Raw genomic sequence first — 15,835 nt, 5'->3', positions numbered from 1 at the left:
CATTCCCTGTAATAGTTTGTCAATGTATTTTCTAATCAAACCAAACATTAATTACTAATCAAACCAAACATTAGTTACGAATCAAACCAAACATTAATTACTAATCACACCAAACATTAATTACTAATCAAACCAAACACTAATTACTAACCGTCCATTCCCTGTAATAGTTTGTCAATGTATTTTCTAATCAAACCAAACATTAATTACTAATCAAACCAAACATTAATTACTAATCACACCAAACATTAATTATTAATCAAACCAAACATTAATTACGAACCGTCCATTCCCTGTAATAGTTTGTCAATGTATTTTCTAATCAAACCAAACATTAATTACTAATCAAACCAAACATTAATTACTAATCACACCAAACATTAATTACTAATCAAACCAAACACTAATTACTAACCGTCCATTCCCTGTAATAGTTTGTCAATGTATTTTCTAATCAAACCAAACATTAATTACTAATCAAACCAAACATTAATTACTAATCGACCATTCCCTGTAATAGTTTGTAAATGTATTTACCAATCAAACCAAACATTAATTATTAATCAAACCAAACATTAATTACTAACCGTCCATTCCCTGTAATAGTTTGTAAATGTATTTACTAATCAAACCAAACATTAATTACTAACCGTCCATTCCCTGTAATAGTTTGTAAATGTATTTACTAATCAAACCAAACATTAATTCCTAATCATCCATTCCCTGTAATAGTTTGTAAATGTATTTACTAATCAAACCAAACATTAATTACTAATCAAACCAAACATTAATTACTAATCGTCTATTCCCTGTAATAGTTTGTAAATGTATTTACTAATCAAACCAAACATTAATTATTAATCAAACCAAACATTAATTACTAATCGTCCATTCCCTGTAATAGTTTGTCAATGTATTTTCTAATCAAACCAAACATTAATTACTAATCAAACCAAACATTAATTACTAATCGTCCATTCCCGGTAATAGTTTGTCAATGTATTTTCTAATCAAACCAAACATTAGTTACTAATCAAACCAAACATTAATTACTAATCACACCAAACATTAATTACTAATCAAACCAAACACTAATTACTAACCGTCCATTCCCTGTAATAGTTTGTCAATGTATTTTCTAATCAAACCAAACATTAATTACTAATCAAACCAAACATTAGTTACTAATCAAACCAAACATTAATTACTAATCACACCAAACATTAATTACTAATCAAACCAAACACTAATTACTAACCGTCCATTCCCTGTAATAGTTTGTCAATGTATTTTCTAATCAAACCAAACATTAATTACTAATCAAACCAAACATTAATTACTAATCACACCAAACATTAATTATTAATCAAACCAAACATTAATTACTAACCGTCCATTCCCTGTAATAGTTTGTCAATGTATTTTCTAATCAAACCAAACATTAATTACTAATCAAACCAAACATTAATTACTAATCACACCAAACATTAATTACTAATCAAACCAAACACTAATTACTAACCGTCCATTCCCTGTAATATTTTGTCAATGTATTTTCTAATCAAACCAAACATTAATTACTAATCAAACCAAACATTAATTACTAATCGTCCATTCCCTGTAATAGTTTGTAAATGTATTTACCAATCAAACCAAACATTAATTATTAATCAAACCAAACATTAATTACTAACCGTCCATTCCCTGTAATAGTTTGTAAATGTATTTACTAATCAAACCAAACATTAATTACTAACCGTCCATTCCCTGTAATAGTTTGTAAATGTATTTACTAATCAAACCAAACATTAATTACTAATCATCCATTCCCTGTAATAGTTTGTAAATGTATTTACTAATCAAACCAAACATTAATTACTAATCAAACCAAACATTAATTACTAATCGTCCATTCCCTGTAATAGTTTGTAAATGTATTGTTGCGGTCTTCGCGCCCGCCGGCGTGCGACGGCCACGTAACTCGAATCGCGGCGCGTCGCCCACCGGACGGACAATCCAGTCGTGACCCTCTCGGACTAACGCCGGGAACCAGTCACGGGTGGACCTTTCGGTCTCACCGCGATCGAGCCAATCAGCCCCCGCGTGGGATAGGGTTGCTCGCCAAATTCGAACTACCTAAGTACCCACGCGGAGGGTAGACCGGGCGATCGCACCTCGCCGCAGGTCGACTTCGGACACGGACCACTTAAGCGACCCGTTCCGTACTATCAGAATAACCGAGCGGTGTTATCGTCGACCTCGACGGTTCGATTAATTATCGGGCGTATTCAGCCCACTACCAACCCTTCACGTGAAGCAAGATGGGGACCCAATGGAGGAAAAGACGAAGCGAAGCGGGTAACAGTTCAACAATAAAGCACATTTATTCTCGGCACACGGGAAGCACACAAATACAATTCCACCAAATGCACACAAAAAGAAAACACAATTCCATTTACACAAAAAGCAAACATAAAAGTGAAAACACAGTGCAGAGCTAATTCCGACTACCGAGCACACGGCAACACTTATACAATTCTACTTCACAGACGGCGCCGACAACACATACCCAAAACCAAGGAAAAGAAATACCCCAAGAATGAGGTAGGCCTGGGGCCGAGACCTGGTCGGGCCTACCCGTCTGGTGATGAGACGCGGAGCGGCGATGGCCCCGCAACCCGCGGGCCTCGTGGACAGTGCCTGGCTGGGGGTGGGAACGGGGCCCCCTTGGTCGCACTATCTCAGCGCGGGGGGAAACAGGAGGGGGTTGCTGATGCTCGGGGTATAGAGGATCTTTATTATATGCGACGAGCGTCTCCACCTCGGCCAGGTCGCGCTGTCGGCCTCCCTCGGGCGCGCAGCTCCTTGCACGACGCGAGCACCCCCTCGTCCGCCCTCGCCGCCTCTCCACAGCTCCGTCCCCTCCGTTCCGACTCCAACGCACACGACGAGCAGCTCCACCGCCCGCGAAGTCTTGACTCTCTGTCCGTTCTTGTTTGCGACTCCTCGTTCTCGTTCTGCTGACTCTCTCCTTACTGACTCTCTCGTTCCGACTTTTTACGACTCCTTTGACTGACGAACACCGTCCTTTTTATCCCCCCGTAACTTCGCCTTTGACCCCCTCCCTTTGACCTTTCAACTCGCTCCCCATTGGCCCGAGAAAAAGTGGGCGTGAAGGCTTTTTGATCCACAAATTTGCATATATCGATCGCCCTGGGGGCGGGGCCAATTCGCCCCTCGCTCACCGATTGGACGGCAAAAAGTGGGCGTGTGTCGTTTTGGATCCGTTTTTGAAGCAGAAAATCCGTGATTTTGTACACGCTGGTCAACGTGCGCCCTACACGAGTCCAGCATCGGTGCCCATGAGTGGCGCGAGATGACGGTGATGCGATGGTGGCGATTGTGACGGTAAAGGTCGTGGCGGTTGTGGTGAAGCGGTGGTTGTGGTCGGTGGTTGATGTTGTGGTTGTGATCATGGCGGTTGGTCCAAAATAAAGATAGTAAAAGAAAAACGGCTATCCTGAAGAGTCGCAGCACGTATAAATGACATGTATTCCCACTAGACAACGGGTTTGGGCCTAACTACACATGCACTTACCGAGATACCTCACCTAAGGGACCTGAATGGTGGTTTGCGAATCTGGTAACCACAACAGTATTTACTAATCAAACCAAACATTAATTATTAATCAAACCAAACATTAATTACTAATCGTCCATTCCCTGTAATAGTTTGTCAATGTATTTTCTAATCAAACCAAACATTAATTACTAATCAAACCAAACATTAATTACTAATCGTCCATTCCCGGTAATAGTTTGTCAATGTATTTTCTAATCAAACCAAACATTAGTTACTAATCAAACCAAACATTAATTACTAATCACACCAAACATTAATTACTAATCAAACCAAACACTAATTACTAACCGTCCATTCCCTGTAATAGTTTGTCAATGTATTTTCTAATCAAACCAAACATTAATTACTAATCAAACCAAACATTAGTTACTAATCAAACCAAACATTAATTACTAATCACACCAAACATTAATTACTAATCACACCAAACATTAATTACTAATCAAACCAAACACTAATTACTAACCGTCCATTCCCTGTAATAGTTTGTCAATGTATTTTCTAATCAAACCAAACATTAATTACTAATCAAACCAAAAATTAATTACTAATCACACCAAACATTAATTATTAATCAAACCAAACATTAATTACTAACCGTCCATTCCCTGTAATAGTTTGTCAATGTATTTTCTAATCAAACCAAACATTAATTACTAATCAAACCAAACATTAATTACTAATCACACCAAACATTAATTACTAATCAAACCAAACACTAATTACTAACCGTCCATTCCCTGTAATAGTTTGTCAATGTATTTTCTAATCAAACCAAACATTAATTACTAATCAAACCAAACATTAATAACTAATCGTCCATTCCCTGTAATAGTTTGTAAATGTATTTACCAATCAAACCAAACATTAATTATTAATCAAACCAAACATTAATTACTAACCGTCCATTCCCTGTAATAGTTTGTAAATGTATTTACTAATCAAACCAAACATTAATTACTAACCGTCCATTCCCTGTAATAGTTTGTAAATGTATTTACTAATCAAACCAAACATTAATTACTAATCATCCATTCCCTGTAATAGTTTGTAAATGTATTTACTAATCAAACCAAACATTAATTACTAATCAAACCAAACATTAATTACTAATCGTCCATTCCCTGTAATAGTTTGTAAATGTATTTACTAATCAAACCAAACATTAATTATTAATCAAACCAAACATTAATTACTAATCGTCCATTCCCTGTAATAGTTTGTCAATGTATTTTCTAATCAAACCAAACATTAATTACTAATCAAACCAAACATTAATTACTAATCGTCCATTCCCGGTAATAGTTTGTCAATGTATTTTCTAATCAAACCAAACATTAGTTACTAATCAAACCAAACATTAATTACTTTGTCAGGTCAGGTTCGATCTGTGGTCAGGTTCTTTGTCAGGTCAGGTTCGATCTGTGACCTGCTACAGGTACCATGTAAACCTGTACTAACCTGTTCCATGGTCGGGTTGTCGGCGACTAAACCGTCTCCCCCACCAGGTTTTCTGGTGAGGGGGGTGTTTGGATATGGACACCCAGCAGGATTAAAAACAAAACCTGTCAAAGGGCGGAGGAGCTCCTTGTGAGCCAACGGCCATCCATATCTAGTGCCCAACTGTGTCTGCGGACGTCCTCCTGCAGTTGGGTTACTTCTAATTAGGAGGTTGGTGGCAGGATTTGCACTCCGGCCACCGTAAAACCCTTCATTCCGCAAAACGCAAAAACGCAAAAAAATCTGAAAACCCACTCCGTGGGAGTACCTCCTGTGCAGCTTCCCTTCGCAGGGCAGCTCACCGGATGATGGGATTGGGGCAAAGCCTCGGGACCCCCAATCTTTGATAGGAGGGAAACCACGGGGTAACATCCCTGGGTCAGATTGCGGGAGAGTGTGTCGGAGTGGTGCTGAGGTGTCGTCCACCAGACGGCGGTCTCCTTGGGTTAACCTGAGGCGGTCCCTTCGGGTGGGTGCCTGGAATGTCCTATCCCTAAGAGAGGATGATCACCTGTCTCTGTTATCATCTGAGCTCAAGCGTTTGGACATCGGGATTGCAGCTCTCTCTGAGGTTCGGAGACCGGATTGCGGCGAGATAATGGTGGGTGGTTACACCTACTATTGGTCTGGTCGCTCTGATGGTTACCATACCCAAGGAGTTGCTGTAGCTGTGTCTAATAAGCTGACCCCAATGATAATTGAGGTAACACCGGTCAACGAGCGTATTATGAGATTAAGGATTCGTCACTCCTTAGGTGTCATTTCCCTGGTCTCTATTTATGCTCCGACTGAGGCGAGTGATCTTACCGTGAAGGATGCATTCTACGCCACACTCGAGTCTGTGGTTGATCAGTGCCCCAGACGAGATACACTTCTAGTCTTGGGGGATTTCAATGCATCGACTGGAACTGATAGGGATGGTTATGAGGTGTGTGTTGGTCCCCATGGGTCAGGAACTATGAACCAGAATAGCACTAAGTTCCTTGACTTTGCAAGAAGTCATGGACTTAGGAGTGGCTGGTTCATGGTTTCAGCGCCCGCAAGCTCATCGCTGGACTTGGTATTCCAACGCTGGCGGTGTGGCAAAGGAGATTGACCATGTCCTCATTGACGGTCGTTGGAGGATGATCCAGAACTGCAGGGTCTACCGGAGTGCTCAGTTCCTCAATACTGACCACAGGCTTGTTGTAGCAACTCTAAAGCTGCACCTTAAATCCTGGAGAATGGTACCATCCCAGCCTAGGCTGGATGTTGCCAAGCTCAGGGATGAGAGAGTAGCTGAGGAGTTTGCGAACAGGCTGAGTGGACACTTGGGGGGTCTGGGTGCTTTGGGGGGTCCTGAAGAGTTGTGGAGCACCTTCAAGACCACCGTCCTTGATGTTGCCGGTGGATGCCTTGGAGTTCACCGCAGGGCAAAGAAGAATTTTGTCTCTCAAGGGACACTGGATACCATTGACCAGAGTCGCAGGGCCAGGCTGAATGGCAGAGCTGAGCTGTTCAGGGAGCTGAGGCGTAAAACTGTACGTGCACTGAGGGTGGACAAGGAGGCCTATGTGCGAGGAATCTGTGAGGGGGTAGAGCATCACCTGTGGACAGGTGATTCTCGTCCCGCTTACAGGGGAATTCGCGCATTACGTTCATCCAAGCCCATCCCTCGGAGCACTGCAGTTCGAGCAGAGAGTGGTAGGCTCTTGACAGAGGAGTCTGAAGTGAAGGCCCGCTGGGCCGGTTACTTTGAGCGGTTGTACCAGGCTGATCCCCCAGCTGTCGAGTTGGACGTCAAGGGTGTTACAATCCCTGTTGCTGACCCTCGAATCCAACTGTGGTCCACCATCGCTTGTGGAAACACGGGCTGCGGTGAACCAGTTGAAACGGGGCAAAGCTGCAGGGATCTGTGGCATCCATGCTGAACTTCTCAAGGCTGGTGGAAATGCTGCACTCGCGTCGTTGCATGCAGTTTTGTGCTCTGCCTGGAACACAGGCATCATCCCAACTGACTGGAAGAGGGGCCTTGTTGTCCCTCTCTGGAAAGGGAAGGGTGATCGCCAAGACTGCAACAACTACCGAGGGGTGACGCTGCTCTCAGTGCCGGGCAAGGTCTTTGCTCGGATAATTCTTGATAGGGTTCGCCACCATCTGCTTGAGCACCAGCGTCCAGAGCAGTCAGGCTTTACACCAAAGAGGTCAACGATTGACCGTATCCTTGCTCTTCGTGTCCTCACTGAACGCAGACGAGAGTTTCGGCAGGGGCTGCTTGCAGCCTATGTTGATCTCTGTAAAGCGTTCGATTCAGTGAATCGGGATGTCCTCTGGAGGATTCTTGGTCTTCGTGGGGTGCCACCGAAACTGATCGATCTGATGTCTGAACTCTACTCTGGTACTGAGAGTGCTGTGAAGTGTGGTGGTACCGCCTCTGACTTATTTCCAGTTGTTACTGGAGTTCGTCAGGGATGTGTACTTGCCCCACACTTTTCAGCACTTGTATGGACTGGATTTTTGGGAGGATGTCGGAGAGATCAAGTTGCGGTGCATCGTTTGGCAATGTCAAGATCTCGGACCTTGATTTTGCAGATGATGCAGTCATCTTTGCGGAGACTTTAGACATCCTCTTGGGGGCCCTCGAGGTGCTGAATGAGGAGTCGGAGCCGTTGGGATTACGGATTTCTTGAGTCAAAACAAAGATCCAGGCTTTCGGTGACATCTTGGATGCTGCTGTCCTGTCTGTGTCTGTTTGTGGTGAGGATGTTGAGGTCGTGGATAGATTCACTTACCTTGGCAGTGATATTCATGTCTCCGCAGGTTGTGAGCCGGAGGTCAATAGACGTCTGGGTCGGGCCTGGGGAGTCATGGATTCACTGGATCATGGGGTGTGGCGCTGCCGGTACCTGTGCGGGAGGACGAAAGTCCGAGTCTTCAGGTCCTTGGTACTTCCAGTCTTGCTCTATGGGTGCGAGACTTGGACTTTGACCAAGGATCTGAGACGGAGACTTAATTCCTTTGGTACCAGGTCTCTTCGGAGAATCCTTGGCTATCGCTGGTCGGATTTTGTGTCCAACGAGCGGTTGCTGAGAGAGACTCGGATGAGATTTGTTACCTGCATAGTCCGTGAGCGTCAGCTGCGGCTGTATGGACATGTGGCTCGTTTTCCTGACGCTGATCCTGCTCACCAGATTCTCTCAGCGAGGGAGTCTCATGAGTGGAGGAGGCCAGTGGGCCGACCACGTGCCTCGTGGTTGCAGCAGGTTGACCATCATCTCAAGGAGATGGGGATGGGCCTGGCATCTGCCTGGGGGATGGCCAGACGGAGGCCCCTGGAGTACCGGCGGAAAGTGGACGCAGCGACGCGCTGTTCTGGCACATGCTCCCATACCTGACCTGATTAATTACTAATCACACCAAACATTAATTACTAATCAAACCAAACACTAATTACTAACCGTCCATTCCCTGTAATAGTTTGTCAATGTATTTTCTAATCAAACCAAACATTAATTACTAATCAAACCAAACATTAGTTACTAATCAAACCAAACATTAATTACTAATCACACCAAACATTAATTACTAATCAAACCAAACACTAATTACTAACCGTCCATTCCCTGTAATAGTTTGTCAATGTATTTTCTAATCAAACCAAACATTAATTACTAATCAAACCAAACATTAATTACTAATCACACCAAACATTAATTACTAAGCAAACCAAACACTAATTACTAACCGTCCATTCCCTGTAATAGTTTGTCAATGTATTTTCTAATCAAACCAAACATTAATTACTAATCAAACCAAACATTAATTACTAATCGTCCATTCCCGGTAATAGTTTGTAAATGTATTTACCAATCAAACCAAACATTAATTACTAACCGTCTCCACGGCACGAACTCCCCATCCCCTCAGAGACACCGCGGGCACGGAGGGCACGGATACACAGTACGAATTAAAAATACTTACTTCTCAAACACTGATAATGGGAATGTACATGTAGAAGGTGAAACCAGGATTCAAACCAAGTAACCTTCACCACACAATCGCCCAAACTCACCATGTTGTGGTTTCCGAGTTCAAACAAAACCAGTAACGGCCGTTAACATCCGGGATTCTTCTTCTTCAATATCCGTCGAGTGACGACAGTCAGTGACGTCACGTCCGGGATTCTCCTTCTTCAATATCCGTCGAGTGACGACAGTCAGTGACGTCACGACGCGACGCCCAATCAGCAAGAGAGGAAAACGCTTCACAGAAACCAGTTTGTTAAAACCACCGAAACGTTTCACTGGAAACACGAAGGGAACTAGGACACTCGGTGGAGTTTTATTATTTAATTTTCAGTATGTGATGCTGGTTGCATCATTTTCTGTGAGCGTGCCTGTGCTACTGATGCAGTGCCCCCCTGTTTCAATGAAGCTGGTACTCATTTTGCCGACCTCGGAAGGATTGGCAGGCTGAGTCAACCCCACCCGGTGTTGTATTAACGGCTCGACGGGGGCTCGAACCCAAGACCCTCAGTTCACACAAGCTGGCCGAGGACATCCCGAGACCCTTTGGGATTTCTTTGTTCACACAACTACAACATTTTAAAAGAATCCCGAGTCAGGATGTCGGTTTTTACTTTTCTCTCCCACAACCGGTTCCTTTTTACATAATTTGTTTCGAGTTATCAGTAAAACCGTTTCAGTAGTTACAAAAACACGTGTTTACCTCAACGTGTAAGTCGTTTTTACAAAATCGTTGTAAATTAATAAAACGTTAAATAGTCTTTTACTCTCTTCAGGCGCATCACCATGACGACGTGACGTCATGACGTCGTGACGCCGTGACGTCATGACGCCTGTGAAACCGCTATTCCGCACGAGGAATAAGAACCGTTAATTTGTAAGCGAAGGCTTGTTGTGTTCGTGTTCGTGAAGATTTCCTTTCATCCATTAAAACATGGTGAGTTCGGACCTCGGACCTCTCGGTTAAATTAAGTTTGCTTGGTTTGGATCGTCACTTGACCCGGGGCCCCCCACACGTCCCTCCATTCCAACGGACCCTCCATCAACGGCCTCCTCTCCCTCACATCCCGGTCGTTCGTTGTTTATCGAATCCTCAGTTTCCGGTAAACACTTTGATTACTTCGTCAATTAACGATCCCTTTAATTAATTATTTTCCCGGACGTCCATTTCCTGTCACGTCGTTTGTAAAACGTGAAGCGATCACAACAACGAGCAATATTTATTAAATATGTTAATGTTGACCAATCGTGTGCTCAAGATGCACGCACGCACGTGATCTTCGTTGACCAATGAGCTTCGAGCGATGGGATTTCCGGCTCCCTTTGAGAGGAAAACCAGACGTGGAGCGTAAAACTTTGGGTGATTCGGGACTCGGACCTCGCGGGGACATATTTATTTATTTATTCAGAAGGAACATTTACGGAGCCAAAAACGATGATGGAGCACGAAATGTCAAAACGTTGTGGACGCGTTCGGACGGGACTCGGTGGACGAGTCGGGTCGGTGATCAGAACAAGGCGATTCGATTTTGTTTCAGGTCCGAATCCGGGTCCGGCCGATCAGTGGGAGACGAAACGTCGAACCTGGTGGAGAGATGGTCTCTACGGATTGTGTGTAATACGTTGATTGATGAACAATGACGGGAAATTGGAGTAACTTTGGTGGAAACGTGACGGACGTTCGTGGTCCTGGTGACTGGTCGTGTTTGGGTGTTGGTGTCGGGGTGGTGGTTTGTGGGTGTTGGTGTCGGGGTGGTGGTTTGGAGCTAATTTGTGGGTGTTTGTGTGTCCATGGTGGTTTGTGGGTGCTGGTGTGTCGGTGGTGGTGCTTTGGAGCTGGTTTGTGGGTGTTGGTGTTGGGGTGGTGGTTTGTGGGTGTTGGTGTGTCGGTGGTGGTGCTTTGGAGCTGGTTTGTGGGTGTTGATGTTGGGGTGGTGGTTTGTGGATGTTGGTGTGTCGGTGGTGGTGCTTTGGAGCTGGTTTGTGGGTGTTGGTGTTGGGGTGGTGGTTTGTGGGTGTTGGTGTGTCGGTGGTGGTGCTTTGGAGCTGGTTTGTGGGTGTTGATGTTGGGGTGGTGGTTTGTGGATGTTGGTGTGTCGGTGGTGGTGCTTTGGAGCTGGTTTGTGGGTGTTTGTGTGTCGGTGGTGGTTTATGGGTGTTGGTGTGTCGGTGGTGGTGCTTTGGAGCTGGTTTGTGGGTGTTTGTGTGTCGGTGGTGGTTTATGGGTGTTGGTGTGTCGGTGGTGGTGCTTTGGAGCTGGTTTGTGGGTGTTGGTGTTGGGGTGGTGGTTTGTGGGTGTTGGTGTGTCGGTGGTGGTGCTTTGGAGCTGGTTTGTGGGTGTTTGTGTGTCGGTGGTGGTTTGTGGGTGCTGGTGTGTCGGTGGTGGTTTGTGGGTGTTTGTGTGTCGGTGGTGGTTTGTGGGTGTTGGTGTGTCGGTGGTGGTTTGTGGGTGTTGGTGTGTCGGTGGTGGTTTGTGGGTGTTTGTGTGTCGGTGGTGGTTTGTGGGTGTTGGTGTGTCGGTGGTGGTTTGTGGGTGTTTGTGTGTCGGTGGTGGTTTGTGGGTGTTGGTGTGTCGGTGGTGGTTTGTGGGTGTTGGTGTGTCGGTGGTGGTTTGTGGGTGTTGGTGTGTCGGTGGTGGTTGTTGGGTGTTGGGGTGGTGGTTTGTGGGTGTTGGGGTGGTGGTTTGTGGGTGTTGGTGTGTCGGTTGTGGTGCTTTGGAGCTGGTTTGTGGGTGTTGGTGTTGGGGTGGTGTTTTGTGGGTGTTGGTGTGTCGGTGGTGGTGTTTTGGAGCTGGTTTGTGGGTGTTGGTGTCAGGGTGGTGGTTTGTGGGTGTTGGTGTGTCGGTGGTGGTTTGTGGGTGTTGGTGTCAGGGTGGTGGTTTGTGGGTGTTGGTGTGTCAGTGGTGGTTTGTGGGTGTTGGTGTGTCGGTGGTGGTTTGTGGGTGTTGGTGTGTCGGTGGTGGTGCTTTGGAGCTGGTTTGTGGGTGTTGGTGTCAGGGTGGTGGTTTGTGGGTGTTGGTGTGTCGGTGGTGGTGCTTTCGGGCTGGTTTGTGGGTGTTGGTGTCGGGGTCGGTGGTGGTGCTTTGAGCTGGTTTGTGGGTGTTTGTGTGTCGGTGGTGGTTTGTGGGTGCTGGTGTGTCGGTGGTGGTTTGTGGGTGTTGGTGTGTCGGTGGTGGTGCTTTGGAGCTGGTTTGTGGGTGTTTGTGTGTCGGTGGTGGTTTGTGGGTGCTGGTGTGTCGGTGGTGGTTTGTGGGTGTTTGTGTGTTGGTGGTGGTTTGTGGGTGTTGGTGTGTCGGTGGTGGTTTGTGGGTGTTGGTGTGTCGGTGGTGGTTTGTGGGTGTTTGTGTGTCGGTGGTGGTTTGTGGGTGTTGGTGTGTCGGTGGTGGTTTGTGGGTGTTTGTGTGTCGGTGGTGGTTTGTGGGTGTTGGTGTGTCGGTGGTGGTTTGCGGGTGTTGGTGTGTCGGTGGTGGTTTGTGGGTGTTGGTGTCAGGGTGGTGGTTTGTGGGCGTTGGTGTGTCAGTGGTGGCTTGTGGGTGCTGGTGTGTCGGTGGTGGTTTGTGGGTGTTGGTGTGTCGGTGGTGGTGCTTTGGAGCTGGTTTGTGGGTGTTGGTGTTGGGGTGGTGGTTTGTGGGTGTTGGTGTGTCGGTGGTGGTGCTTTGGAGCTGGTTTGTGTGTGTTGTTGGAAGTTGTATGTGGATAGATCATTTTCTCGTGGTTTGGGAACGGTCGTTAAGCCTCCATATGATCACCGTTGTGTCCGTGTGTCCCACAGCGCGAGTGCATCTCCATCCACATCGGCCAGGCGGGAGCGCAGATCGGCAATTCGTGCTGGGAGCTCTATTGTCTGGAGCACGGGATCCAGCCTGATGGACAAAAGCCCAGTGACAAGACCATCGGGGATGGCGACGACTCTTTCAACACCTTCTTTTATGAGACCGGAGCTGGGAAACACGTTCCCCGTGCCCTCCTTGTCGATCTGGAACCCACGGTGATCGGTGAGCAAGCTGTCGATAAGTTTCTTCTTCTTCTTCCTCCTCCTCCTTATCTTTCCATTTCACTCCTCTTTCTGAACTTCCAGTTTGTAAGGTACTTCACCTCCATCCTGACGTTGAGGTTTTAACCGTTCTTCAGATGAAGTACGCACCGGAACTTATCGACAACTCTTCCACCCCGAGCAACTCATTTCGGGCAAAGAGGATGCAGCCAACAACTACGCACGGGGCCACTACACCATTGGAAGGGGGATCGTGGACCTGGTCCAAGACCGCATCCGTAAGCAGGTACACGAGGAAAGAATCATGACTTCCGAACAACCTCTGCATGTTTTATTTATTTAATCTCGACTTTATGGCCTCCTATTGGACCAGCAGTGATGTACAAGTCCAAAAGGAGGTTTCAAGAAGCTTCGACACGCACGGACACCATCGCCGTACCAGTAGGAAGAACCTGGAGCACTTCTTGTAGGTCATATCGTTGTTAGTTAAATAAATATTCTCAAAAGCATGATCTGTGATCTACTTCCTGACCCCCAGGCGGACCAGTGCACAAGCATGCAGGGTTTCCTGATCTTCCACTCCTTAGGGGGAGGCACGGGGTCTGGCTTTTCCTCGCTGCTCATGGAGCGCCTGTCCCTCGACTACGGCAAAAAGCCCAAGCTGGAGTTCACCGTGTCCCCGGCGCCTCAAGTGTCCACCGCAGTGGTCGAGCCGTACAACTCCGTCCTGACGACCCACACCACGCTGGAGCACGCGGATTGCTCCTTCATGGTGGACAACGAGGCCATCTACGACATATGTCGTCGCAACTTGGACATCGAGCGTCCGAGCTACACGAACCTGAACCGCCTCATGGCTCAGATCGTGTCGTCCGTCACCGCCTCGTTGCGCTTCGACGGCTCACTCAACGTCGATCTGAACGAGATCCAGACGAACCTGGTGCCCTACCCACGGATCCACTTCCCGTTGACCACGTTCGCGCCCATCATTTCCGCGGAGAAGGCCTTCCACGAGCAGCTGACGGTGTCCGAGATCACCAGCGCCTGTTTCGAGCCGGCCAACCAGATGGTGAAGTGCGACCCTCGGCACGGCAAGTACATGGCGTGCTGCATGCTGTTCCGCGGAGACGTCGCCCCCAAAGACGTGAACGCCGCCATCGCGACCATCAAAACCAAGCGCTCCATCCAATTCGTCGATTGGTGTCCTACCGGCTTCAAGGTACGTCTGCAGGTAAACCCTTAAGAGTCCTGTTCGAAAATGGCGGCCGTGCCCTTGTGCCAACCATTATTGTTCTCCTCTTCCCAGGTCGGCATAAACTACCAGCCTCCGACCGTGGTGCCCGGAGCCGACCTCGCCAAGGTCCAGCGGGCCGTGTGCATGCTGAGCAACACGACGGCCATCGCGGAAGCCTGGGCACGGCTCGATCACAAGTTCGACCTGATGTTCGCCAAACGTGCCTTTGTGCACTGGTACGTGGGGGAAGGAATGGAGGAGGGAGAGTTCGCGGAGGCACGGGAGGACCTCGCCGCGCTGGAGAAGGACTACGAGGAGGTTGGAGCCGACTTGATTGATGGAGAGGGGGATGACGGAGAGGATTTCTAGTTGGTTAGGCTCCTGTGTCTTCTTCATCGGGTTGTTATTTGTTGTAATTTTGTTTTTTGAGTTTGATGTTCAACCCAAGAGGTTAAACACTCGTTTTTGTCGGGGGTTGGAGGTCAGGGTACAATACGTCGCTGTACTGCATCTTGACGTCTCCAAAACCCCTGTTTGACAAGGTTGGTGTGAAGGAGCCAACCGAAGATTGTTGAGTTTTCATAACTTTTCTCATTCCTTTATCCTTCGCTGCACTTTGGATCGTTTCCTGTTGTTTTATTTTTTATTAAACTTCACCGAAAGCCTTTTGTTGGGATCTTACCTCATACTTTACCCTTTGTAGGTATTTGAGTGAACGGTTATATGATTAATATGTTTGTGCAGTTCCTTTCTCTACTTTGCACAGAGTTCACCACCGATTCTTGAGTGATGAACTGACGAGGTCCACCAGGTATTGCAGGTGATACCAAAGTAACGAGTGGTCCAGATTTCACACGGGAGCGAGTGTTGTAAAGAATGAAGGATTCATCTTTGTGTGACGTGACCCAAAGACCTTGCAACTTGAGCGAACGACTTGGTTGATTCCATTTTGCCCAAAAGTCCATTGATTCCTGTTTTGGGGTCTGTGAACCTGTTATTAAATGGTTTACATCTCTTCTTCTTCTTGTAAAGATCGTAGTCTACCCTGAACTATGCTCGCTGCTCTTCAGACCCAATTCATCTACCCGTCGGTGTCCCTCAGGGTCCTTCATGGTTCCCTCCAGCTTTCTCTTTATCTTCACCTGCTTTAGTACAGTTTTATGGGATATCAAGTGATATATGTTACTCAGATCGAGCAGTATATGACACCTAGACCTATATCTATACCAAGGACGGAATATGAAACCTATTTGACAACTGGTCCATGTTACCCAAGCTATCCGTCCATGAAACCCAGATCAACTTGTCAATGTTACCCAGGCTATCCGTCCATGATACCGAAATCTACCCGTCCGTGATTCTCCATACACACCGGTTCCCAAGGTAGGTTGGCTATAACTCAAGGACTAATGGTGGTAATTCACCTGCTGTGATGCGTCCCATCTCATAGGATGTGTCAAG

General features: G+C 46.6%; 2 protein-coding genes across 4 annotated transcripts in view; one reads left to right on the top strand and one right to left on the bottom strand.

Annotated features, from left to right (window-relative positions):
- The window catches only part of LOC147006423 (tubulin alpha chain, testis-specific-like), a 15,019-nt gene extending 5,643 nt beyond the window's left edge, over positions 1–9,376 (bottom strand). The window contains exon 1 of the mRNA XM_085868828.1: positions 9,195–9,376. Coding sequence (XP_085724954.1) covers positions 9,195–9,197 — 3 coding nt within the window. The 5' untranslated portion in view covers positions 9,198–9,376. The remainder of the gene's footprint in view (positions 1–9,194) is intronic.
- Positions 9,377–9,932: 556 nt separating this feature from the next.
- On the top strand, positions 9,933–15,042 carry LOC147006422 (tubulin alpha chain-like). 3 transcript variants are annotated; one of them, XM_085868827.1, is made up of 5 exons: positions 9,933–10,084; positions 12,919–13,141; positions 13,278–13,426; positions 13,679–14,359; positions 14,447–15,042. In XM_085868827.1, the coding sequence occupies exons 1-5, from the start codon at positions 10,082–10,084 to the stop codon at positions 14,741–14,743; spliced, it is 1,353 nt and encodes a 450-aa protein (XP_085724953.1). In that variant the 5' UTR covers positions 9,933–10,081; the 3' UTR covers positions 14,744–15,042. The 3 variants fall into 3 exon arrangements, with proteins under 3 accessions (XP_085724953.1, XP_085724952.1, XP_085724951.1); XM_085868826.1 differs by lacking the exon at positions 9,933–10,084 and adding an exon at positions 10,423–10,647; XM_085868825.1 differs by lacking the exon at positions 9,933–10,084 and adding an exon at positions 10,423–10,758.
- Positions 15,043–15,835: the final 793 nt, after the last annotated feature.

The sequence above is a fragment of the Eptatretus burgeri genome, unplaced genomic scaffold (genome assembly GCF_056783735.1).
Source record: "Eptatretus burgeri isolate ZD-2024b unplaced genomic scaffold, Ebu_testis_v1 Ebu_testis_scaffold_3178, whole genome shotgun sequence".
NCBI classification, from domain to species: Eukaryota; Metazoa; Chordata; class Myxini; order Myxiniformes; family Myxinidae; genus Eptatretus; species Eptatretus burgeri.
The sequence above is the reverse complement of the archived record's forward strand: the minus strand, read 5'-3'. Positions and strand labels throughout refer to the sequence as shown.